The following is a 27316-nucleotide window of genomic DNA, read 5'->3' as shown; positions in this document are numbered from 1 at the left end:
GACGCATGGGTTGAGGCTCCAAAACACACATGTAAAAGGGTAGGCGTATCAGATCTAGGTTGATTAAGATATGAGCCCACAGTGTGCACACATACTTCGTCCTAGGGTCGCGCCTCCTTAGAATCACCCTTACGAGAATTGATTGATTGCAGTAAATGAACTCTGAACAATCTCGGTTATTTCTGGCCCGCACGGGCACGTCAAGTGGCCTCATAAATTGTCAGTGATTTGGCCTTTTCGGGGTAAAGTCTCATTCTATCTGCCGTAATCTTTACATGTGTCACAGATCTGTTGTGCTTTGTCCTGATTTGCGCAAGTTACAAGTTTTGAAATCATTAAATTTGCTTTTTAATGGATTTTTTGGGAGAAATTTCTTGAAGCTTTGTCACAAAAGAATGCATTGACAAACACTTAAAAAAAACACTTAAAGGCAAAAAAGTCTCCAGTTTCTGGTCTGCGTGCGCATCGCTGTAGCCATGCGCGTCAGTAAAATTTTAAAAAAATTAAAAATTCAATGTAAGATGATGTCTCCAAACCGCCAAACTCACTGGTTTGACTGGAATTCTGCTGCTGCACAATTTTACATGTTTTTGGATGGGGTTACGATCGAGTACATGTATAAACTTTATGTGGCCTCTCTGGGCTGCCATATATTTTACACTAAATTTATTCGGGCACCATTTGCAAATGATGTTGTAATTTTGTCTGGAAGCTGCAGACTGAGGGAGCAATGGTCGTGTATAGATCTGGAATGGGTAAATGCCTTTTAATTAGTGCAATATGTACATTAAGAGAGCAGACTAATGACCAGCCTGGCAGCACATGCATGATGTCGATAACGCTGTATGGTCGGACGTTTACCATTTTCTCTGATTTTTCTCTTGACTACCCAAATTTCCCGAAGAATGTTCGTGTCGGTCAAGATCGTAAGTGGGTGCAGAATCCTCAAGCCTTATGGCGTCAATAGATACTGAGGTCACCTCAAGCTCCAACCTTGCCTGAAGGATATTTTTGAGAGTTTTAAGGGGATCGAAGCATCATCTGCAATATCAGCCGACATTTGAAGAAAAAGTAGAGGGGGGGGGGGGGAACCTGCGTCCCCACACCACTTTTGGGGCAAGCTCCATACCAGAAACCTGAAACTTTTTTTGGCGTAATAGGAAAAGTGTCACAGGCTTTACAATGTACATTGCATGTTGCTTGTTTCCAGAAACTCTCCACCTAACTTTTATTAAAGGGGACATTGTCCTGAAATTGCCGAAAATTTTATGTTTTAGATTGTTTACTTATCCTATTTCAAAGGTCTGGTTGAAAGGAAACTAACCTAATGTCGCACTGTTCCTAAGAAAAGACATTGTTGTACATGTACATTGCCTATCGTTGTACAATTTACGCTCCAGTGCACCCCGGAGTATTGAAACATGAGGTTTCGGCAAGAAATATCGTACAAATACTGTTGAAATCACGCTTGCGAATCAGCATTTCTGGCGTTTGGATTGTATATCAGAAGTTGGCTGGGAAATTTTGCCTTTTGAAAATTTTGAAATTTTCTGCAAAAATAAACCCGGCGGGAAGGGGTTAATAATAATAATAATAATAATTAGTTCTTATATAGCGCATTACCGGTACATACGAAATCTCAATGCGCTTTACAAAGAAATTACTACAATACTTATAAAAAGCTAAATATATATTACTAGTCCATTAAAATGTTTAGTTTGAATGTTATTTGAATACATTTAAAAAGCTCATAAAACTACTAATACATCAAAAAGTTAATTAATATATACGGTAAGACCCATAAAAAATGCATTAAAAATCACAATCACCTGGCTGGACGATTACTTAATAAAAATAATAATAATAATAATACGTTTTAGTGCTGGCTTAAAAAACTTACTTTCATCCTTTGCAGCGGATAAATAAAACTATTATTTGAAGCGGTTTATGTAGCTGAAGGCAATTTTAAAAAGATGTGTTTTAAGAACCTTTTTGAAGTTAATCACAGTCGTTTCAGGAAACAAGTGTCACCAAATGAACAATCGCCTCATATGATTAATTGCTCTGTTAATGCTGCTTTCCGGCAGAATCCTTTGAGTGGATTTTAATGGATTCAGCAGAATAAAGGGTTCATGAAATAAAATTTTCTTCGGAACATATTTTATTCAACTTCCTACTTCTAAATGTGTAAAAACTATTTGACATCCCTTTTTGGTTAATTTTATTGTAAAGTGCACTTCTTTAAACATTAAAAAAATTCCATGCTATTCTGGACAACTGAGGGCGCTGTTGCTGTGATGTCATTTCAGGAAGACACTGTTCGGTTTAGGGGTTTTCTGTTCAAATTGTGAACTCCAAATTTTGGTCATTGAAAACATTTGTGAGAAAGGGTTACTCATGGCTTACTATGTACTGACACAACAAATTGCCACAGAAAAGCAAATTTACGACAGCACAATATCCAAAATTCTGGCAACTTTTTGTGCTGAAACAGCTGTAACATTGAGGTTTCTGCCTGAAATGACATCACACTTTTGCACATGAATATGGAAATTTGCATAGCATAAAAAGCAAAAAAGCGCCAAAATACCCTTCAAAATGGCCACAAAAAAACAATGAAAATAAGGTTAAATGGGACGCAAAGGTGCAGTATTAAGGATTGCATTACAAAAATGAAATTGCATGGGCCCTTTCAGAATATAGAGCACTGAACAGAGCATATTGTTGTTGTTTATTACATGCATGAATGTGTGCTCATTATGCTAAACTTGAAATATGCATTTAAACCAAAACAACCTTGACAAAAAGGCGTGTACGCTTACATAAACCCTTAATACATGTGCATGTTATGATACATTACATACATGTAGCATGTGAAGTTGTCCTCAAATTACATGTACATGTAGTTAAAATGGTAATGTTAATGTATACGTGTTCATGTACATACGTACATATGTACAAGTAAATGAGTACATGAGCATCATAAACATGTACTTGGATTTTTTTGTGGCTACATTGCCGACCTCAATATTTTTATCGCCAAATTTGGCTAAAAATTTAAAGAATACATGGTAGTTTGAAAATGAACAAGTCTTCCCCACGCAACTTTGTGTGCGTGTGTTATTAAGGGAATAAATGTGTGCTCCGGAGGTTTTTATCACTCGTTTAATACCGCTTAGAGTCTGGGTGCTGATAATTACCCGAGCCGGAGGCGAGGGTAATTATCAGCACCCAGACTCTAAGCGGTATTAAACGAGTGATAAATACCGACCGAGCACATATTTATTCCCATTCATAAATACCTTATCCGTAAAAAATTTTCAAATAATTCGTTCAAAAAATCCCGATTTTGTTCAACAAGTTCACTTCATGCTTTTTGAAACATCCCTCTAGCAAAATAATGGAGTGTTCAGCTGGCGAGTAAGATGTAAACAACCCTTTTATGGAGATTGACGCGCGCGTAACATGTTCTGCGCGATGTCACGCAGAACGCACCTGGGGCGTTGCGTTTTGAATTTAGAACTATAAAATTCTGACTCGCTTGTAGTGTTGCGCATGCCTACGTGAGGATTGTGAACGTTCAACCAATGAAACGGTAAGAGGCACTGGATTTTTAGGAGTCCACATTTTATTGTGACACTGGAAAAGTGTTTAAGACCAGCTAGCCATGTCTTTATCATCCGTTTAATACCGACCACGTGACGGGCTCTCGACCAATAGGAATAGCTAAACTGTCTGAGGTATTTATGAATGGTTAATTAAACAGATCACCTTAAAAGGTACATAAAGTAATAATGATAACATAATATATTGTAAACAAAGTAAGTATACAAGATCAACAGGCACACATAAAATGTTACAAAATTAAACATATTTTCCTACATATTTTCCTATGTTCATATACTGATCGGCCTTTGCACAAGACTTACACATGCCCCTCTATTGCAATTTAAGACAAATTTGGACACCCATGTGCAAATGCTGCAGTTTAGTTGCTTAAGCCCCAATACACTCATTTACATGTATAACAATATCCAACAGATGTTTATAATTTCTACGCATCCATATTTTCCTCTCAGACTTTTTTGCGGAACTCTCTCCCCATTATGACAATAACTGGCATGATCGAGTGCCGAGCGCGCAGCGTGTGACACCAATTCACTCACCTGTATTGTTTACCCGTTTGACGCAATCAATCATTTTGTTTTACCACGACTGAAAAGGGGGGATGGGAAGGCTGGAGGCAAGCATTGTTGTATAGTTAAATCCAAGACAAGATATGATTAAGCATTTGGAGAAATTTCATTTCAACAAGAAATTGTTGTTGACGAAATTACAATTGATTTTTGAATTGTACATGTACATGTACATAGCCAGGAATTGTTTACCCCTCAGTGATCCTAGTTTTGTCAGAGTACAAATGCTGCACATGTATGCACAGAGCATATTTTTCCCCTGTGGTAATTTTTTTAATTTAAAAAAAAAATTTTTAATCGTCAAATTTTGACAAAGCAACATGAATCTGACTCTTTCTGTAAGGCCAAAAAAAAAAAAGTCGGTCTCTGGTCAGCGCGCCCGTCAATTTTAATCATGCGCGTCAATCTTTTTTTTCCCAAAATGTTCCGCGGTAGCTCCAACAGTGCCCTCTATTTCCGCACCTCCTCAATTTTTTTAACCAAAGATCACCAAGGAATGGGAAATTGCACCAAGGCAAATGATCGAAAGCATCAAGGCAAATTATGGAGGACACCAATGTACATGAGGACACCACAAAAGCAAAATAGAACCCCACCTTGTCTGTACAATCAAAAAAAGAAAAAAAAAAAAAAAAAAAAAAAAAAAAAGCCGCGTGGCCGCGTCAATTCCGGAACTTTGGTCTGACCAGAGACGGAATATTTTTTTGGGGGGGGGGCCTAATCTGTGTTTTTTAAATAAAAAGGGGGTAGACAATTCCTGGCTATTGTGAAAAAAAGGAACCAAAAAAATGAAGGTATGAAATTTGTTGCTGCTAAATGGGCATTTTCATTCTGGCCACTTCACTGGCGTAAGCCTTACATGCACATGAAGTACTGATGTACATAAACATGTTTAAAGGCAGAGTGGACCATTTGCAGCTATCCAAAAAGTCACCGACCAAATTATTGTTAAAAATCTTACTTGGTTTAAAAATAGTAATGACACCAAACTCCCTGTGAAATTATTCCTTCTGGCATGTTGTCATTGTGAAGAAAACAATGAGAGAAGGTCATTTACAAAGATGTGTCAAGTGACACATTTTTGGAAATTTCCATTTGTGGTTGGTTTGTTAAATTACTCTGTGAATGAGTGCAAGCGTTGACTCGATGCCCACGGGCGGGCAGTTTGCTATTATTCGTTCAGTGAGTGACATCAAGTAGCTACATTGGGCTGAATGAGAATCATGTCCCAAACGCTGATTTCGGGATTGTGTCACGAGAGGGCGGGTTTCAAAATATGACTCGGCAACTTTTGAACTGAAATCGAGATCCAGAATACTGTGTTTTCTCGAAATATACAGCATTCACAGAGGTAAAACTCCATCGGGTTATTTGTTAAGCACCCGTCTTTAGATTTTGAACACTTGTGTTGCTTCAAACGGAAAAAAATGCGCAAATGACAAATGGTCCATTCTACCTTTAAAGAATTTGTGTTTTTAAATTGGTTTGTTATTTTCTTTTTTTAGTTTACTTAATGTTTGGACACGTTTGTTTTTACAGAAAAAGAGTCGTCAAGAGAGTAGTGGGGCTGGAAGTGGCGTGGAGATTCTCATCAATAGACCCTACGAGGATGGGCCGGGCGGAAAAGGCCAATACACACACAAAGTCTACCACATAGGCAGCCACTTACCTGGTATGTCTCCATATAACACTGCTAAAGCCCTGACTGCTTGAGTTGTCCTACAGCGCCATAGACAATGATAGAGTGGTTCTGCATGTAGACTGACTGAGACCAAGACATGTGGGACCAAAACCTAAAGGTCTGAGACCATAATGTGGAGGCCTGAGACTGAAACTGAAACCTGGAGGACCAAATTTCAGACCTGATTCTGTGACTTTGGTATCTGAGATGAAGACCTGGAGGTCCGTGACCGTGACTTAGACCTTATTGACTGAGACTGGAGATCTGAAACCGAAAAGTGGAGGACCAACATCAAGAGGAAGGGGTCTTTGAGAGAGACCTGGATTTCTGAGACCGAAACTGGAGGCCTGAGACCAAGACCAAGTCCTTGTACAGAGTCTGAGCCTAAGACAGAGACTACATGTTGACCTCAATACCAAGACCTGGAGAATTGGAACAAAGACAGAAAACCTGGATTTCAGACACCTGAGCCCTTAGGCTGAGAAAGTGACGTAGACCTCCAGGTGTGAGACTGAGGCCTAGATGGCTGAGACTGAGACCGCCTGGTCTGAAACCAGGAATGACACATTCTTGGCTTAGATTAAGACTGAGTCTGGGCATCACGTCCCAGGCCGCCTGGAGATTATAAATAAAACCCCAAACCTTGAGGTTGAATACGTAGAGGATAGAGATCTAGATCTGAGACCTTAGACTAAGACCGAGACCTCCAGGACTGAGACTGAAAGGAAGGCCTGGATATCGGAGATGAGATTGAGCCTTAGACCTGGAGATCTAGTACTGAGGTTGAGACTTAGATCAAGATCACAGGACACTGAGACCAACATGAGTCTAATGACCTAACTTAGACATGGTGAAACTCACTCTCTGTAAACTCAACACTCCGGCTGCGTCTCAGTCACTTGGCTGCGACCAGCAATGGGAGACTTTTGAGACGTTGGTGGCAGCAAACACACCGGTCCTTTTCAATTGTTTACGTCATGTTTAAGCTACGTGTAAAGATCTGATACACCGTACCCTCTGGAGACATGCACACAATAGGGAACAAAAGATTGTATATGTCTCCACAGGGCAATTTCTATAGATGAATACGTCTCCACAAGGTTTTCACGAAAATAAATATTTGTATATGGATTTTACTCAAAAACTAGGAATTTCCATTTCCATTGGTAGAGTTTTAGAAAAGGGATATTAAGTCCGAATTTCAGCCAAGGAAATTAATTCTGGTTAAAATAAGAGCATTTTGAAACTGTACTTTCAAACTCGAAAACTTTAGTACACGAGAACAAAGAAATGTCTCCACAAGGATACAAATTTCAGTATGTGTGCGCACGTGCTTAAATATGACGCAAACAATGGAAAAAGGACCAGTGTGTTTTCTGCCACCAATGTCTAAAAAGTCTCCCATTAGGCCAAAAAAAAAAAGTCTCCGGTTTCTGGTATGGAGCTTCCCCCAAAAGTGGTGCGGCGACGCGGCTTCTTTTTTTTTTACCTGTCTTTTTTGCTTCAAATGTCGGCTGATGACTGCAAATGGTGCCCGACTAGACTTAGTGCAAATATATGGGAGTCCAGAGAGGCCACATAAAGCTTATTCTCGATCATAACCCCATCTAAAAACACGTTGAAATTGTGCAGCAGCAGGATTCCAGTCAAACCAGTGAGTTTGGCGGTTTTGAGACATCATCTTTCATTGAAAAAAAAACTTTTTCATTTTGCCGACGCGCATGGCTACGGCGACGCGTGCGCATACCAGAAACCGGAGACTTTTTTTTTTGCCTTACATGGAAGTGGCTGAGGCTATCACCCATAGACTAGTGTGATATTCCCGGCCGTAGCCAAGTAATTTGGACCCGGCCTCACATTGATTTCCTTTCACCTCCTCAAGGCTGGTTTCGTGCAATACTCCCCAAGACTGCCCTGCGAGTGGAGGAGGAATCCTGGAATGCCTACCCTTACACCAAGACCCGTTACACCTGCCCCTTTGTGGAGAAGTTCTCCGTGGAGGTTGAGACCAAATACTTTCCTGATGCTGGACATCAGGACAACGTCTTCAATTTACCCACTGCTGAGTGGAAAAGTAGATTAATAGGTAAGTAGTAGACCTGCAAGTGTAGTTTTTTTTTAATTCATATTCAGTTACAATTTTGATTGATTAAAACAGCTGATTTAGTTTTGGCAAATAGGTTGTTCTATACATTTGGGGCGCACGCGAAAACGCGATGGCTAATAGCTTTTGCACATTCAGGAAATCGTGCGCGCAACCAGTACAGTACAGTACGTGCACGCTGTGTGTCCTGTCCACGTAGTTCTCAAAAGAGATAAAAACGCTCCTCTTATGTTGGCGCACGGAGCCCCTATACAACATTCAGAGGTAATGGGGACAGAAAAATGTCAAACATCGGGCAAAATGTCAAACATTCTGGCATGCTGTCATTTTGAAAAAAAAAAAAGCCATTTCCAAAGATGCGTCAAGTGGCACATTTTTGGAAATTCCCGTTAGTAATTTCAGTTCGTAATTCTGTGAATCTGTGAATGGGTGCGCACAAGCGTTGATGCGATACACATGCGTGTGCGGTTGCTATTATTCGTCAGTTAAGTGCATGACATCGCAGACGCCAAGTTTGGGTGCAATTGAAACATGACTCTGCAACTTTGGAATTAAAACCAAGATTCTAGAATGTTGTTTTCTTGAAATATACAGTATTCACATAGCTAAAGGTTAGTTGTTAAGCACCCGTCTTTAGATTTTAAGCACTTTTGTTTCTTCAAACGAAAACAATGCACAAATAACAAATGATCTACCCTACCTTTAAAGTACGCTGACGTATTGCCTGGAGTGTAGTTACACTTTTGTTCCAATGCGGCAGTTTTAAAACTTTACCACTGAATTGCTTTTAATTCTTTTTGTTGCTTTCCAACCCCCTTCACTCTTCCAGAATTCATTGATATGGTTAAAGACCCAATTTCCAGTAGCGACTACAAGAAAGACGAGGACCCAAAGACATTTGTTTCCAAGAAGACGGGCCGCGGCCCACTGACCAACGATTGGATTACGCTGGACGCCGACGGCAAACTGGTCCCCATCGGGGGCTGCACGGACATCATGTGCGCTTACAAACTGTGCCGGGTGGAGTTTAGATACTGGGGGATGCAGAATAGAATAGAGAAGTTTATCCACGACGTAGGTGAGTCCGAAAGAACGATTGTTTTTCTGACATTTGGGTTTAGTTGATATTTTGTAGTGTGCATTGGAACCGGGTACCCTGGCATGCCTGGTACCAAACCGCTCGTCAGGAACCAGTTCCAGAGTTCGGGATCGGGTACCCGTTCCAACTTTACAAATTACTTAGTAACTTCTCAGACAATGTCATGAATGTAAAGGAAAGGTTTTGAATGCCATTTGTGGGAAATTTTCAAATGAAAACCAGGATATGTGAAAAACAAAAACAGATTTCAAGTTAATGTGCATTTCGATACACGGCAGATGACGCTGGCGAAAGTTGCAGTTTACACTGTAAAACTATAAAACTCTTTAGACAACTTCCGGGATGTGAATTGTGGGGTTGGGTTTCTTTTACAGGTAACCGGGTATCCGTGTTTTACTTCAGTAGGGTACCCGGTACCCACACTACCCGTTAAAGATTCAAAAAGTGTGTTGTACTTGTCTTTTGTGAAAGTTGAAATGAAAGGTAGTAATTTCTGATACTGACAGGTTTTCCAAAATTGTGCCGACTTTTGTTTAAATTACTTGATAACGAAGGTTAATGTGTACGAGTTTAAACAAACACAACATGGATGATTTATAGGAATAATGCAAAATTGGTAGTCGCTTAGTGTTTGCTGATTTCAGTGTGAAAATAATCAGCCAACACCTCAGGATGTAAAGGTATAGACTAATTCGACGAACAAAATTAAAAGCCATTTTGAAGTGGAACCACGTCGGCCTGCACGTGTTCTTAGAAACAAGGCGAGCGCGCATTTTGGTAACTTGATTGGTTGAAGGAGCCTGGAGAGCGTGCGTACTACCTGAGCGCGACTCACGTGAGCCCAGTGCCACCTCAGCAAATGGCTTTCTCCCGACCAGTCTATATTTACGCTCTCCTTCCCCTTGAACCATGCTGTATGATCCAACTGAATTGGAAAAATTTAGACTCGGAGCTAACCCAGTCTATCTGTACTCTTTCTAGCCTTGAACAAAACAATGTTACACGCCCACCGGCAGGCGTGGTGCTGGCAGGATGAGTGGATGGGGCTCACCATCGAAGACATCCGGCAACTGGAGCGGGAGGCGGCCAAGGAGCTGATGGAGAAAATGGCCGAAGCCCACGTGAACGACGCAGACGGCGACAACGACCGCAACGACTTTGCGACCACCAACAACAAGAACAACGAGCTGCAGAAGCTGGAGTACCAGGACACGCCGAGCCTCGGCCGGTCCCCGGCGAGTGCGGGGGCCGGGAACCGGCTGCGGGAGGCCCAGATGGACTCAATCTGCAGCGACTTCATGACGGACGACGCACCTAGCAGTCTGGAAGACACGGAGATGGCCATGGGCTCCATGCAACTCGGAAAGCGGAGGTTGTCCAAGAAACTCTCCACGGAGAGCAGAGGTAAGATACAGGGTATTTTTTTTCTTCAACTTTACACTTCATCTTCATCATTGACTTCTAAGCTTTAAGACCCCTGACTTGGGGGTCCCCAGCCCAAAATTAGTCCATGCTCAGCTCTATGATTAGCAAATCGTATAATATGAGGCCAAAAATAGGAGTATTTCCACTGTATTTGGACATAAGAGGCTTTCCCACCCCTCCCTCTCTGGCTACCAACCAGGCCAGTCCAGCAGTCAAAATAAACCAAGTGACTCTTTTTAATAGTGGAGTGCTCCCTGCCTTCATAACGCAGGGTTGACTGGCCGTGATTGTTATGAAAGCTAGCATAGCTAGATGCTTTGCCTGTCGGAGATTGATAAACTGGCCGTACCAGTTGCCTGCTTTTGTCTGTTGATGGAAATTGACTGTCACGGTTTCTATTGAAATAATTATGATCTGACTGTTGGTGACTAGCCTGTGAAAAAGACATGGCAGGGGAACAGGATTGACTTTTTGACTTTCTGTGACTGATCAAACAAAAGAAGGGTTAACGATTCTGAAGCCAGCTAGAGACGGAGTCGAAGCCATAGACCAAGCGTAGAAATAATGAAAGCCAATAAAAGAATTCTGAGAAAATTGAATGCATGTCTTCATTGGAGCAGACTGCATCCCCCCCCCCACCCCCCCACCGGCACCCATGGAACACAGACAATGGTCCCCAACGCTTCTACCGTACCTTCCCTGTAGTCTGAACGGTCTACATGTACTATTCAAGGACCCATACTCAGACACCGCTTCAAACTATACTGCTCATGACATTGATGAACCTGACTGACATGAACAGTCCCTGGTGCAAATGTAATCAAGGTTCTGTCCTGCGACGGACGAGGATAAGATCAATCTAATTGAAGATAACATCAATTTAATTAACAGTTGGTGATATCACTGTCAATCAGCCATTCTATTATCTGGCTAAGTGGATTTCCACGAATCTCAGCAGAAATGAATGCTGTTGGCTTAATGCTTCATGCACCATAATCTCAAATGTGGTATCAAATTAAAGGGGACAACAAGACATTTCATTTGAAAGATGCGCTGATGAGATGGAATATGGTTCCAATTAAAGTGTATTTTTTGGGTAAAAAAAATGGTAATTTGCCTAAAGTATGGTTTTTAGGTAGTCATTATGGCACCTTGTTTTTTTCACGCAAAATTCATTCATTCATTCATTCATTTCGGTTTTATTGTTAAAAAAGATGGTGACCAAAGAAAAAGTCCAAGGACTAAAAATATTTGGTTTACAGTAAAATGCAAGTGCAATTGTTAGTTTTTATTTTTTAGGAAAGAGATAAAGTTTCATAGTCTAAGCCAACCGAGCTTATTTGGTTTGATTATATAAAGTGAAAGTTTCTTATATGTTTTAACCACTTTGCGCCGGGATTATTTTGACAAGAACGGAACGAGGCACAGGATTACTTTTCACTCGACCTCAAGCCAGGCGGGTTGAGGCCATCACCCTCAGGCAGCACACTCATATTTCCAGCCTCGATCGCTGCAAGCGGGTCGCTGACAGATATTTCCTGCCTCGCTCCCTACGTGTTTATCCCTCATCCATTCTGAATACCGCAAAACTTTTGTGGATATGTATCATCCAGCGCGAACTTGTTAACTTGTACCAAAGTTGGGCGGACAAAGTGTAACGCGAGTTTAATATCGAAATACATCTCTCTAGAGATTTCACGATTGATTTTGATTTGTTATTAATTGTTATGGTACTGATATGATCTACAAGCAAAGGACACTGAAAAAAATTTGTCCAACAGTGCACAGTATGAGGAAATTTTCAAATGCAGGGTATTTATATTTTTATTTTTATTTTTTAATTTTTTAATGCGAGATACTCATAAAATTTGTATTGCCAAACCAACAGCATTTTTTTTGTGGCCTTTTTTTGTTGTAGTTACTTAATTTCTAGTGATTTTCTGTGGGAAAAAAACCCACCTCAATGCTTTTACGTTATAAAATAACAGGGGGAGTGTGACCTAGTGGTTAGGTTTCGTGACTCATGATCAGAGGGTCATGGGTTTGAATCCAGCTGCTGGTCATATGTTGTGTCCTTGGGCAAGCCACTTGACCCCCACTTGCCTCTCTCCATCCAGGAGTATAAATGGGTACCGGCATTAGCTGGGGAGCACACTGCGATGGACTAGCATCCCATCCAGGGGGAATAGAAATATTCTTAGTCGTTTTATGCTACTGGAACCAGAGACAAACGCCGGCCTGATAGGCCATATTGGTTCCTGACAGACTTTACTTTGTTTTTATTTAATAACAGCACAAAGTTGACCGAAGACACCGCTTTATTAAACGTAACGTGAGTTGCATTGAAATGACCCGCAAGACTATTCACAATTGCGTGCCCTAATTTTCAAAGAGACTATCTCGAATCGAACTTGCCCTAAAAATAAATGATATATAAACGAACGGACACTGTCCATTTGCCTTGCACATATGCGTTGTGTAGGAAGTTACACAAGTACGACCGGTTAGTTATGCAGGGCACCGGTTAATTCAATAACCTCGGAGAAAGCCAATCGGTCGGATGTCAGGTCTCCGTGCTCTAGGCTTTGTGTTTTTTCCGAGAAAATGCATCCAGCTCCAAGGACCTAATCAAATTAAAACGTAGAAAATCACCGGTGAGTTTGCTTAGTCACATTCACACTGCTTTTCTTCTTGTTTTTGTGTTTTGGGTCACACGGAGGTCTTTGACAGGTTTTTGAGCAGTCAGCTTTCATCGGGGAATATCCTGATCGGGATATTAGAATTTCTCAATCTGCAGAGAATTGAACAGAACTCTACACACCAAAAGAAAAATTAAAAATTAGAAATGTTGATACATGTACATGTATGCCAACAACATAACATGAACACATTTTTCCTAGAGATTTTAAAATGCAGTTTGTCATGGTTTATATAAAAAAGGGTGTTCTGATACATTTTATTTGGGAAAATGTGCAATTTATCAGTATTCCTGGGAGACTTGCAGTAATTTATTAATGAATATGAAATGTTTTGTAACTAGAAGACATCCAAAATGTCTGTTCTTTAAAGTTTGAGTTTCACAACAAGTGGAATTTGTTTTTTACATATTTATTCTCTTTTGAGTAAGACATTGAGCCAAAAAAAAAGAGAATAATTATGTTACAAATCTGAATAATTTGCTGCTGGACAGTAATTCTGGCATATCTCTTGGTGCGTTACGGATGCAGACTCAAGCCAAAATAAAATCTTATTTTTAAACTGTTTAAAATGCTCTAGATATAGAAAAGAGAAGTGTAGGGTTTTTTTGCCATAAAAAGCAAACAAATTTAAATTTGTTACCATTTAATATTGGAATATTTTTGAAGAGCGAGGGTAATTAAGGCAACACCCTAACCGAACACAACCCATCAAAGTTCAACTGCAGGTTTGTGTTTAAATCTGTTGGGATAGGTACAGTACCCCTAAACTGATGGTCTTTTACACTGGAGTTGGCATACCTCCAGAAACTAAGTCCAACAGTGTGTGTGTACAATTTCCCATGTGGGTGTTTAAATTTGCCTGAATGGGTATGGTTCCTAGTGAATTAGGCTGGGGAGTTGGGGATTAGTCACAGTACAATGTAAATCGTTCCAGCTCATAAAAATCCTCTGGTCCCAATGTCAAAGCTCTGCTAACCACAGAATTCCGCGCTTACGATCACGAATTTTGTGCTAACCGCGCTAGCAGAAAAATTCTGTGCTAACCGAGTAAGCACAGAATCCTTAGTTACTGGACGTACATGTACGCATGCGTAGAAGCCACAAATTCTCGCTAACACGTGAAATACGCTTACCGTCAGCACAGAATTTTCTGCTATAGTAAGCAGGGATTTTTTGCTTACTGTAAGCAGAGCCAAGAAATCGGGCCCAGGGCCCAATTTCATGGCGCTGCTAAGCACACATATTTGCTTAGCACAAAAAGGTCTGGCTTATAAAAGCAGGTTACCAGCCAAAACTCCATGTGATTTTTCATGCCAAGCAAGCAACAGCTGAGTACCAATCACGAGCAATATCCATCACGTTGAGTTTTGGCTGGTAACCTGCTTTCATAAGCCAGACTATTTTTGTGCTAAGCAAATTTTTGTGCTTAGCAGCGCCATGAAATTGGCCCCAGGTCACTTCGTGTCTTTCCTAATTTGGAGGGTTGGGAACGATGGTTTTTTTCTCTCTTTTTTAGTGTAGTGTATAAACATAAATCATTAAAAAATTGACAGATTCTCTTCATGTGTGTTTGTACCTGTACTGGTACATATACATTATATGAGGCATATGATTTTTATTATACAATTTATTGAAGTGGTTCTCCCATACTTAAAGGGAATGTACATCATTGGCTTTTGCTGTAATTTTCAGAAATGAACTATTTTGAGGGGTTAGTATAACAGATCAAATACTGTTAAACTGACATGTTTGAAGTTTTGTGTTTGAAAATGCTGGAAAAACCAAGAAAATAAAAAAGTTCAAGTAGTCTGGTTCCCTGACTCCACTAAAGATGAAATGGATCAATTTATAGATGCCGGAAAATTGTAAGGTAATGGAACCAGACTAACTGTTCTGCACCCATTCATGAACATGTAACCAATAGCAAACAAACTTTGGACTGAAAAAATGGTAAATTTGGAGCAGTAGTAGAAAAAATAGTTAGGTTTTTTCAATGGTGGTCGGCTGACCACCGTTGGAAATTTATACAAAATACCACTTTTCTTGAAAATGACTTTACACCTGGTGCCATAATTTTACAGGATGCTTTAGACTGTCATTTACCAACATCCTAGTAAGGTTTTTCGTTAAAAAATCGGTAGTTTTGTTTTTCGATGTTTGCAAATGTTGTATATTTCCTTTAATGCTCACAATATTAGCACCATATTCATTAAGACCCCTCATCGTGTCCACTTTATTATGGAGTGGACAATATGGTTATTATTCATGTCTGGCATTGTCCATCTGTTGTGCACTTCTCATAAAATTTAATGCGCTGTGCACTTAATTTTTTTTGGTACCGGTACATGCAGTTAGTAAGGATACAAAAAATGCGTGTACATGTACCTGTAGACTATGATGCATGGAGGTTTTATGTACGTGTATGATAATGTGTTGTCTAAAAAAGGATGAATATTACAACATCTACAGAATGTTTCATGTTTATTGGTATGTTAAAACGTAGACTGGGGACCTACCTGTCCTACACATTTGGGATGGGTAAATCCCTCAAAGCTTCTGAAAATGTGTTGGTTGCTAGTCGCTTTTTTACAGTGTAAATAGCCTTCAGTGATAATTATTATTATTATTATTATTATTTATTGTTATTACATTCAGCATGACAATACAATAAAAAAACATACAATACAAACAACATTAATAAAACAAACTAGTGGCACATGCCTGGAGTAATGAAAAGTTAACTTAAAAACTGTGACCCAAAGGCCTCTTACTCCAATGCCATTAGTGTACAAACAATTTTGTTGTCTTTCGAACAATACCATTTCGTGAAGCAAGTCCTTCAATACCCATGAGGCATGAGTAGACTAGTGGGGCATTCATTGTTAATGAATTAACATAACCATGTCTAAATTAAAGATGGTCACTGAAAGCAACAGGACGATATAAAAATTGGGAGGTTTTTTTTTCAATGTTCGTTCTTTTCACAATGTCCTAAAAATTATGGAAAATTTATTTTAAACCTTAGCTTTTCCCAAGTGATTCGTATCAGTTTACATTACTGTATGTTTTTTATAAGATGGAATTTTGCATCGGGGTGATATAAATCAAATTAGGTTTTGCCCTTCACCGACGTTTAAACACTGTATACTCAGTGTGTATTACCTCCCATGTGAAAGTTGGAAAAAATCACTCGGGTGGGACTCGAACCCACGACCTCCTGCTTTCTAGTGGTAAGACATCTGCACTAGAAAGCAGGAGGTCGTGGGTTCGAGTCCCACCCGAGTGATTTTTTCCAACTTTCACATGGGAGGTAATACACACTGAGTATACAGTGTTTAAAACGTCGGTGAAGGGCAAAACCTAATTTGATGTATGTTTTTTGACGGTTTATTTTAATGGTTTGTATTTACTTTTCAAGTGAGACATCAAGACTTTTTTTCCCCCAATCAAGCTCCAATCTCGAATATGTCATATGCATTATAACTGCTAGTACAGTTTACTTGCCAAATTTCAAGACTTTTTTAGATCATTCAATTTTTTCTTGATTTGATTTAGGGTCCAATAACAACAGTGACATGCTGGCACAATGGAGAATGAACAGTATTCAGCAGGACTCGGACAGCTCCGAAGATGAGTTCTTTGATGCACAGGGTAAGGACTTCATTTGGATTGGGTGGGATTGGGTGGGTATGTTGGGATGGGTTTGGGTGGGTTTGGTTGGAGAAAGGGTTGGGTGGGGTGGGTGGTATGGTCATAGGGGTGGTTGGTTGGTTGGTACTGGTTGGGTGAGGTTGAGTAGGTTGGGTTTGGATGGGTTGGGTTGGGGTAGGGTTGGGTTAGGTTGAGTTGGGTTTGGATGGGTGAAGTGGGTTGGTTGTTGTGGGTTGGGGTGGGGGAAGGGCGTGGTGGAGTGGGTTAGGTTGGATGAATGGCGACGTAGGTTGCAATGGGTTTGGTTGGGTGAAGGTCGGGTGGGTTGGGATGGGTTTGGCTGGGGGAAGGGTGGGATTGGATTGGGTTGGGTTGGGTTGGGTTGGGTTGGGTTGGGTTGGGTTGGGTTGGGTTGGGTTGGGTTGGGTTGGGTTGGGTTGGGATGGGATGGGATGGGATGGGATGGGATGGGATGGGATGGGATGGGATGGGATGGGATGGGATGGGATGGGATGGGATGGGATGGGATGGGATGGGATGGTTGGGTTGGGTGGGGTGGGGTGAAGGGTGAGGTGGGCTATGATGGGTTTGCATAGCTGCCAACTGTTACTAATTTTTCGTAATTATTACGAATTGTTTGTTAACCCTTACCCTACTTGACCCTCCAATGCATGCCAATTGTGCCTCAAGAAAATCTCCTATGTTTTTTGCATGGCCCTCCAATATCTGCCATGTCATTTCAAGGGTAACTGGACAGGCACTCCAATACATGCCACAGAGAACAATGAGAGTCCTCTGATAACAAAGTGAGTGCCCCCAGCTGGTCAGTATCAGGCACCCTCCAGGGCCTCCAACTCCTGCCAATTGGAGCCTTCACTGTTAAGACTTGTTATCTGCCAAATAACTGCAGCTGGAGGGCATTGGCATAACCAACTGACATGCAGTAAACTACCCTCAGAGAGTAAGGGTTAAATTACGAAAATACGATTTGCCACTAAAATATTACGAATTTCCCATTTTCTACCTAACAAAAAAAAAAACTTGTAAAGTATCGTTTTTTACCGAAAACTTCTGGCGAAATGTCGCGATAATGGATGGACTGGTGACAAGTCTAATAAGAATGCAGTCAAGCACCTGATAGACATCAATGCAGTGTGCGCAGTGGAGTACTTGAGGACCAGACTAAAACTATTTTTCAATGGTGTGTCATTTGTGTGCATTTCGTAGATGTGTGGTTGTGTGTACTGTATGTGAGTACTTTTCAGTGACGATCGTGAGCACATTTGGTCGTTTATTGCCGGGATGAGACCCATCAGTGCGAGATTTTAATCATGGAATTTAATAAGAGCATGGTTGGAATAAGTGGTAATAGAGTTTGAGTTCGTCACAACGTCCAGAAAAGATAAATCAGCATGCGTTTGCAAGGTATGTTGGCGGGATATTTCTATTGCATACGGTGGCCCTAAATCATTGTGTGTAAAAACATTGATACGAACTCGAAACTCCACATCGATAGCATGCATCTCAAAAAAAATATGCGCACATGTTATTATTGTTATTATTTATTTGACTTCAACAAACAAATACAGACAGTAAAACAAAATTTATTTTAAAAATTTTTTTTTTTTTTTTTTTTTTTTTTTTTAAATTATCTTTTGGCCTACAGTACGTTATTATTCACAACAAGAAGGGTATGCACATGTATGTATACATGTAAACCATGTACCTGTACTCTATCTTGGTAAAGCTTTTGATAAAACGAGCCGTTGAAAATGACCGCGCGGGTTGATTACTAATTGGGATTTTGAAAAGTTGGCAGCTATGGGTTTGGTTGGGTGGGTGGGTTTGGGTGGGTGAGGTTGGATTAGAGTATGGAGGGGTTTGTTAGAATGGGATTGGGGCAGTTTGACTTGGATTCCGGTCAATTTATACTTGCACAATTGGGAACACAAAGCAAATCTGATGTCATGAAACTTTTGCACCATAATTACATGTAACTACAATTAAAATGTAGTGACATTACAAATTCACATTCGCGTTGGCTCTCATCCAGTATGAACCCTCCTCCTGCGCCACTTTTCAATTGTGATTTTTGTTGTGTCATTTGTGACAGAGTGAAAGGCTATGGTTGCCAATCAAGGCAGTGGGGGAAAAAAGAGATTTCACCATGAAAATTGGCGCAAATCTGTAAATAGACCCTTTCATAAAATTGGTCACTGCTCAGTCAACCGTGAATGTAAGGACACGATCAGGGTGTCATTTTAAAGAGGAGATTCAACCCTAACAGAGGATATCTCCCTTTGATTCATATGTGCCCTACTTCTGTTCCAATTAGCAATAATATCTCAGTTTCAGTTTTTTTGATCCACCCTGTATATGTTGCATTTTGTTGGTTTAGATGGAGTAAGTTGGATTTAACCACTAATCATACTCAAAAACATTCAAACTTCTTTTCAAGTTCCTTTGCAAAACTCTTCTCAGACTTTGCAAGAGTCACAGAATCTGACTTTAAAAAACAAACCAGCTGCTCATTAATGGAGACGACGTAAGATATTCACGTCTCTCCACTCACTGATGATGCACTTTTTCCCGGTTGTTGTTCAATGATATCCTCCGAGGCACACTCTCGTCCTCAGAGATTCACTTTCGTCCTTGTCAATTGCGCGCGAGAAATGGACCCGCTAATTGTATTTGCTGACGTTGGATTGTAAGACGAAACCGCGATCCACGGTCCGACAAGATGCGGGAGAAGTCTCGAGAGTGTATCCGACAATGTCCTCGTCCATTTGCTTCCCATTTCCCGTCGAGTATTGTGATATTATTATATTTAAAAAAAATTGTCAGCAGCGGAGTATTTGATAGCGTGCGTCCTTGGGTTTTGTAACGGAATACCCTGGGCATTGTGAAGTGCACGGTTATGTAAATTGAAAAGTACAGCACAAGTACAATACTGTGTACGTGTTAGGAGCTGGTTGTCATTTGCTTGAGAATACAAAATTACCGTCCCAAATCTAGACCATGAAATACATGTAATTTGGCTTTTTGTTTGATTTCTGTTTATTCTGTGAGCTTTTTGTCTCCGGTTTCTGGTATGGAGCTTGCCCCAAAAGTGGTGCCACAACGTGGCTTTTTTTTTTTTCATACTTTTTTTTTCTTCAAATTTCGCCTGATGACTGCAAATGGTGCCCGACTAAATTTAGTGCAAAATATATGGGAGCCAAGAGAGGCCACATAAAGCTTTTACTCATTCGTAACCCAACTAAAAACACGTTAAAATTGTGCAGCAGCAGGATTCCAGTCAAACCAGTAAGTTTGGCGGTTTTGAGACATCATCTTTCATTGAAAAGAAAATTTTTCATTTTGCCGACGCGCATGGCTACGGCGATGCGCGCGCAGACCAGAAACCGGAACCTTTTTTTTTTTGGCCTTAATTGTCAATGTTCTTTCATGTTTGAGGCACTTTAAAAAAATAATAAAAAATTCATGTTGTGTTTACTAATTCAGACTCTGGAGGATACCCAAAATAAAATGTAGTTTGTCTTATTTTTGTGAAGCATTTTCACAGCCAAGAACATGTATTGTGATACAGAGTTTTGTGTTATGATGCCGTATCGTGGCATTTTCATAACAGAATACATAAATATAAGCCAATCCGTACAGGCTATCACTGGTACATTCACGGAGGCCCCCATCAATGGCGACAGCATTGTGCCAGCTATTGTACAAAGCAACTGCCCATGATGCATTATCTGAACAATAGCTAGCACAATGCTATCGCCATCGTAGGGGGCCACTAAATATAGCTTGCTCTGTAGGCCGTTCTGAGTTGCCCACTTTTAGTGATTAGCCTTTCAACCGTTACTGGGAAGGAAACTCCTTAGCTCGCTCTACAGTTTTTCACACAATGTACTCCCCTTTGGGGACATGTTCAAAGCTATACAAACCGCATGTATGATGGGTGCTCAGGCATGGAAGCATCCAAACAGGGGAGTCAGGTTGGCGTAGCGGTACTTTCCTCGCCTTCCACCCCTGAGACCCGGGTTCGAATCCCGCCTGGGCCAATATGTGGATTGGGTTTTCAGTCCCTGCCTGATTCCGTGGGTTTTTCCCAGAATATTCTTCTGGGCTTTTCCTCCCACCTCTAAAACTGTAATTTCTTCTCATCGTCTTCTCTCCACAGGTTTCTCCAGGCTTTCGGGCTACAGTGCCTAGGGCGCTTTTCAGGAATTCTTGGTTTCATTACCAGAAAGAAATAAAAGAAATAAAATAAAAGAAACAGCTACCAGAACCATCGCCGTTATCTCAAAGTCGGATTGGTGTATGCTCTTACTGTAAACTGATATTTCATAAGTGGCCTTATGAATAAATCAGATGTTTTGTTCTGTTTCCATACAGCGGATGTAGATGAGGAGCCACAAACCATGTCCCAATGGAGCTCCTTGGAAGCCCTCAACCATGCAGTACTCGCTGAAGGTACAAAGAAATGATAATATTCACATTAAGATAAAGATTTAGGGTAGCACCATGTGATAAATTTCTTTTGGGAGTTTGTGAGGATCTGAAAAGAGCCAGGGGAAACTCAACGTTTTAGGACAGTACAGGGTGAGTAAAAAAAAATGCATCCAATATGGCAGGACCAATTTTTGAATAAAGTTTTGCCTGTAGCACTTTCAAAATCTAGGATATGAAAGCCCAGTCATTAAGCTTTCTTTTAGTACAAGAATCATTCAGATCACTCATGTACTTTTCAAGTTACGGAATTTTGAACACAAACACTGTTTTAAAGTTCTGTCCACAGATCACAAAAAAAGTAAGTGTTCTTTCAGCGATTCATAAGATGGAATTTTGCGTCATGTGATGTAAATCAAATTAGGTTTTTGCCCTTCACCGACGAATAAACACTGTATACTCAGTGTGTTACCTCCCGAGTGAAAGTTGGAAAAAATCACTCGGGTGGGACTCGAACCCACAACCTCCTACTTGTTCTTTCAGCAAAACGAAAACAATTCTCATAGGGAGCATGTGAATTGTTTTCATTTTGCTGAAAGAACATGAGTGCTGTACTTTTTTAGTACAGCACAGTGTTCAACACTGTTTTTGATGGTCTGTCCCTCGGTACAGTACAGTGTTCAAGACTGTTTGTTGGTCTGTCTCTCCAGGTGACTCCATCCCGCCCCCGCCCCACTCAGCCCCAGCCACCGGTGCCCCGCTCTGCGACATCAGCGTACTCATCCTGGTGCTGCACGGCGGCAACATACTGGACGGCATGCAAGAGTCAGGGGCCAAGAGCAGCGACGTCAACACTTTCAAGATTGCCTTTGATGCCGTTGTGAGGGCGCACTTCCCCATCGCCCTGGGGAGGACAACCATCAGACTGGTGCCTTGCCCCTCCACGTGCTATGAGGCAATGGCACTCATGACAAGGTGAGATGGGCTTCCAGACTGTACGGCAACATGATTTTGCTTGGCAAGGACGAATCTCTGTTCCTTCATTAATTTGTTGACAAAAAATCTACTTGGAAAATTTGTTTTAAAATGTAAACTTGAGTTTTGCATCAGCGAATATACAATCTGTCCTCAACTATAAGCACAAGTACCCCCTCAACGTTAAGAAAGGGAGAGTTGGGGGTGACCACTGGGAGAGACATTTGAACACATTGCCAACGACGCCCGACGCTCACGCGTACTTCGTTGTGCGTATTTCGCGCTATACACGCACGCGGGAACCAGTACGCGCACGCGGTGTGTCCCGTCCACAGGGCTCTCGAAGGTGGTAAATAAAGCGCCCTCTCTTGTTGGCACACAGAGCCCAGTAGTTATGAATTGTTCTGGAAACTAATTTCGAGATATTAAGAGCTAATTAAAATTATTTTCATTTGGAATTTTGCATGATTGGGGATGGAATAATTGCAGGAAAATCTTCAAACTCAAAGTACAACTTAAATCCTTTCTCACAAGATTTTAGTATAGGTTTTCCCGGCTATTTTAAAACATTTTCATTCAAACTCACCAACTGTAACATCCAGTTTTGTCCGAGAAACATTTCACAAGCTTTTAACAACCCAATTTAGTCATTTACCATTCATTTTAAAAGTTTGGTCACCCTCTAGTCATTCTGCATTCAGAGATCGAATTCGTCTTTTATAAATCAATTAGATGAATTTGATTTCTGAATAACAAGGTTTGGCATAGATGAGACGAAATCGATTGCTATGTTACGAAAACGTGTGCTCATTGTTTGAATTTGCTTGAACTGAATTTGAAATTGTCTGACAAAAGACGAAATTAAACATTGGAAGTGCACTAAATAGATGTTGATGGAGGAATTTGAATATTAGAAACGGTGAATTCGAATGATAAATGTTTTAAATTAGCCGAGAAAACCTATGTTAAGCACTGAACACACAATACCATAACATCAAAATCAATGACGGCAATACCATAAATTATTTCGAAATCTTTTGTTCATTTATGTAGACCTAAAGAAACATACGTCAGTCTCTCTATCTTGTTTTCTCCCTGATTTTTTTTGCCCCACAGCCTTAGTCCCTACATTAACGACCTTTCAACGGAAAGCAAAGTCCCGTCCACCAACGGTGAATTCATTCCTCTCGGGGCACTGCCAATTCTTGCCACGTCTTCGCCCGAATACCCAGAGCTGGTCTTGGCCACCATCAACAACATGAACAAGGTCTACTTGGACTTCTTACACTCAGAGGTGGGGCGAGGCTTCGACGGGCAGGTAGGCAGCTTTGAAATTGAAACTTAACACTGGTTCATCATTTAGGGAAGTCAGGTTGGCGTAGCGGTACTTTCCTCGCCTTCCACCGCTGTGACCCGGGTTCGAATCCCGCTTGGGCCAATATGTGGATTGGGTTTTCAGTCCCTACCTGATTCCGTGGGTTTCCCTAAAAAATCTGTCTGGGGTTTTCCTCCCACCTCTAAAACTGTAACTTCTTCTCGTTGTCTTCTCTCTACAGGTTTTTTTCAGGCTTGCGAGCTACAGTGCCTAGGGCGCTTTTGAGGGATCCTTGGTTTCATTAACCAGAAAGAATTAATAATCTAGGTCACTAGGGAGACATTCCTATAGACTTGTGCACTTTTTTTTTACCTCTAACCCTAATTTTACTTTATCCTATCCTACTCTCACAAATTTTGGTAATTTTACTAATTGGACCACGAGCAATCAAACTAGCCTATTTGCGACGGTAAAATTTTGCCTTTAAATAGAGACTGAGGCATTAGGGAGACTCTGAATTGTCTCCCTAATTCCACATGTCTCCCATAGGTATAACTCGGGCTTATTTCTGAAACTCATTAAGTTGCCTATTTGCTGTTTGACAGAATCAATATATGGACAAAATTGCAAAGCTCGTCTAGCAAAACAAAGATTTATTTTTAAATTTGCAAAGCTATTATTCAAGAACCCATTCAAACTGCCGAAACTTACAAGTGAAATCTCTGAAAACGGACCAATTACATGTTCATGGCTTACTTGATTGGAAGATTTCATGTGCTAGTTTCCAGGAGGATTTTTTTTATTGTGAATTAGATGAAATTTAAAGCGGAGATGTTGAGCCCTACATATCCTTTGCTTTATATTGACGTCTCTTTGAATCTAAAGTCCTTGAACAGTCTTTTTTTCTTCATATTCTTTTGTTTGAACATTGTAGCCGACTGCATGGATGATGTTCTCATTTATAACACCAGAAGAGTAGAACTTAGCTATTATGAACACGGAGGGTCAAGATTGCCCGGTCGTAGAGTGGTCTTTTTTTTTATAGCAATTGTTTGGGCACTAATACTTGGTATAATTGGATATAAAATGTGAGATAGCTAGATATTCTGTGTAGAGATGTTCAGTGTAGCCATCTTCACTGTATTGAAATTGAAATCTCTAGGACACAACATTTCCATTTTTGTTTTTGACATGTTTATGTGATTGAATGTATCCCACACGTGTGTCATTGCGGATGCCGTTTGTGCTGTTCCCAGTCATGACACAAGTATTTAAATGGACATTTGCAGGTACGAAAGTCCGTCAAATGTATTAACAAAATTGCACATTCTTGTGGTTGAACATTCCAGGTGAGTGTCATTGCCGACTGCATGGGTGCCGTTCTGGGTTACGACGCCCTGTGCCGCAGCGCTGTCCAGGGCAGTAACACCAGCAGCCCGGCCAACATGTCCGACACCCTCTCCTCCCCGGCCAGCCACGACCACACCCCAGTGGCCACGCCCCCGCCCCACAGATGTGCCTCCAGCTCCCGTTGCATGGAGCGGCTGGGCTCGGACGGCATGGCCGATCCGGCCAGCAAGCGGCTCAGCCTCAGCAGTAGCAACCTGCAGGCCATGCAGGACGACGTGGTGTCGGGCCGCGGCCGCAGCGAGACCACCCCGAGCCAATCGGAGCGCATCCGGCACTTCTCCAGTCACGTCTTCTTCAACAAGGAAGTCCCCATGGCCAACGATCCGCCCCCCACGGCCGGCAGCGCGGCCGGCTATGACTGGCGGCGGACCAGCGCCTGCAGCCAGACCAGCTGTTTCATGTCGGACTATATGGTCCAGTCAGGGTCCGGCAAGCTGGAGTTTGAGGTGCAGCTGTTTTTCATGTTCGGGTCGCCGCTTGGGATCGTGTTGGCTCACCGGAGACTCTTACTAGACAGCAAAGCAGGTAAAAAATACTCTTCATGTTCTGTTCAGTTACGTTCGATGATTAGCTAGAATGAGTTTCAGGCTTTGAATGATAGAGAAGTAACTTAAAAGTTTGGTGGTTTTTTTTCTTCTTTTTAAAGTGGAATCTCAAAGCCCTAGGAAAGGCTTAGTAATTACTTTATCGGTAACTACATGTACATGTAGTGAACTCTGATCATCTTCAAAAGCAGCTGGCAAATCATTCCAAATAGTAGTATATTTTAATGTGTGGTATATTGCAAAGACATTTTTGTTTAATAAAGTTGTTACCATTAGGTGCTCATTACTGAAAATTTGAGGTGTACATTTTTTAAAGAAATTTTCATTAAATCATAAAACTTGTTTTCAAACTTATTTCAACTCTCTAAATCTTCAAAGCTCTCAAAAAGATGTCTTCACTCAAAAAAATGTCTTCGTGGGTACCTGAAGTCAAAAAAGCGAAACCCAAACCCAAAGAAATATATTTCATATTTAAAAAAATATGCAGCACCAAAGATAATTATCATTGGAAGCCCATTTATTAAACTACTTTTAAGTGAGAAAAATATTTCAATTGCTCTACACGTTAAAATTGTATCACTATTTAAACGAAGTGACCCTGAACTCAGTTTTGTCAAAAAAATGCAATTTATTGTGTGGTCTGACTGTTTGGAACAACAAAGAAAATGACACAATACTTGTTTCAACAACTGTAGTACACAATATCTTTATTTACAACCCTGCTTTGGCTAACAATATAAAATCCATTTTTTTTTAAGACAGGCCTTCAGAAGGACTTTGTTGAATATTTTTAACTTTCAACTGAGATTTTATCACTCGTGATATTTGAAGACAATTGTAATGACAATTCTTGAAATCACATTTTTGGACGAAACAGATTTAAAGGTCACTTCGTTTAAATGGTGATATTCTTTGAACGGATTGAGCAAAAGTACTTTTTTCATCAAAATGTAGTTTATTAACTTGGCTTACCAGTCATAATTATTTTTGGTGCTACATATTTTTTAAATATGGAATTTATTCTTTTGGTTTGGGGTCCGCTTTTTTGGACTCACCCTGTATCACCTAAAACTGCCAACAACATTTAGAATTGTTACTTTTATTAATTTTTCTCTGCCTTTTTCCTTCTCATTACACCCAGTTGCCCCACCCAGACCAGCCTGTCGTCAGGTCTTCAATCTGTTCCACCGTACAGACCCATCGGCCTCCCGGATAGAGCCCCTACTCAATCACAAGTTCTCTCTCTTACCCCCCACGGCAGTGGCTAGATACCAGAAGTACCCGCTGGGCGACGGGCACTCTATCAGCTTAGGTCAGTGACGTCCAAATAATTGAGCCATTTACACCAACCCCTAGGTTTTTTTGCTATTGACATTCCTTAATGACATTGGACATTACCAGGAAACAGACCTACCGATTTTAATGACAAAGACCTTGCCCAAAGTGAAGATAAGAAATGTTACTAAATAAGCCTGTGAAAGTGTTCCACCTCAAATGGTATCTTTTGGAAGAACACTTTCATTACAGGTAGAGTCCATCATTTGCAGCTATCCAAAAAGTAGCTGACAAAATTATTGTTAAAAAGCTTACTTGGTTTCAAGATAGTAATGGCACTAAACTCCCTGTGAAATTATTTTTTCTGGCATGCTGTCATTTTGAAGAAAACAATAACAGAAGATCATTTCCAAAGATGCATCTAAAGACTCATTTTTGGAAATTTCCATCAGTAGTTCGTTTATAATTCGACGAAGCTGTGGATTGGTGCGC

At 40.7% G+C, this 27316-nt stretch overlaps 1 protein-coding gene across 4 annotated transcripts in view; it reads left to right on the top strand.

The window, feature by feature from the left end:
- LOC119727532 (protein retinal degeneration B-like) overlaps positions 1 to 27316 on the top strand; it is a 75244-nt gene that overhangs the window by 29999 nt on the left and 17929 nt on the right. For all 4 annotated transcript variants that reach the window (XM_038199450.1, XM_038199467.1, XM_038199458.1 and 1 more), the window contains exons 4-13: positions 5736 to 5868; positions 7760 to 7963; positions 8811 to 9059; positions 10062 to 10484; positions 16760 to 16855; positions 21251 to 21328; positions 22015 to 22279; positions 23396 to 23597; positions 24944 to 25529; positions 26691 to 26861. In XM_038199450.1, the coding sequence (XP_038055378.1) occupies positions 5736 to 5868; positions 7760 to 7963; positions 8811 to 9059; positions 10062 to 10484; positions 16760 to 16855; positions 21251 to 21328; positions 22015 to 22279; positions 23396 to 23597; positions 24944 to 25529; positions 26691 to 26861 (2407 nt within the window). The remainder of the gene's footprint in view (positions 1 to 5735; positions 5869 to 7759; positions 7964 to 8810; positions 9060 to 10061; positions 10485 to 16759; positions 16856 to 21250; positions 21329 to 22014; positions 22280 to 23395; positions 23598 to 24943; positions 25530 to 26690; positions 26862 to 27316) is intronic.

This window comes from Patiria miniata, unplaced genomic scaffold (genome assembly GCF_015706575.1).
Source record: "Patiria miniata isolate m_02_andy unplaced genomic scaffold, ASM1570657v1 HiC_scaffold_1, whole genome shotgun sequence".
Lineage (NCBI taxonomy): Eukaryota > Metazoa > Echinodermata > Asteroidea > Valvatida > Asterinidae > Patiria > Patiria miniata.
Note: the sequence above shows the minus strand (reverse complement) of the source record. Positions and strands in the feature narration are given on the sequence as shown.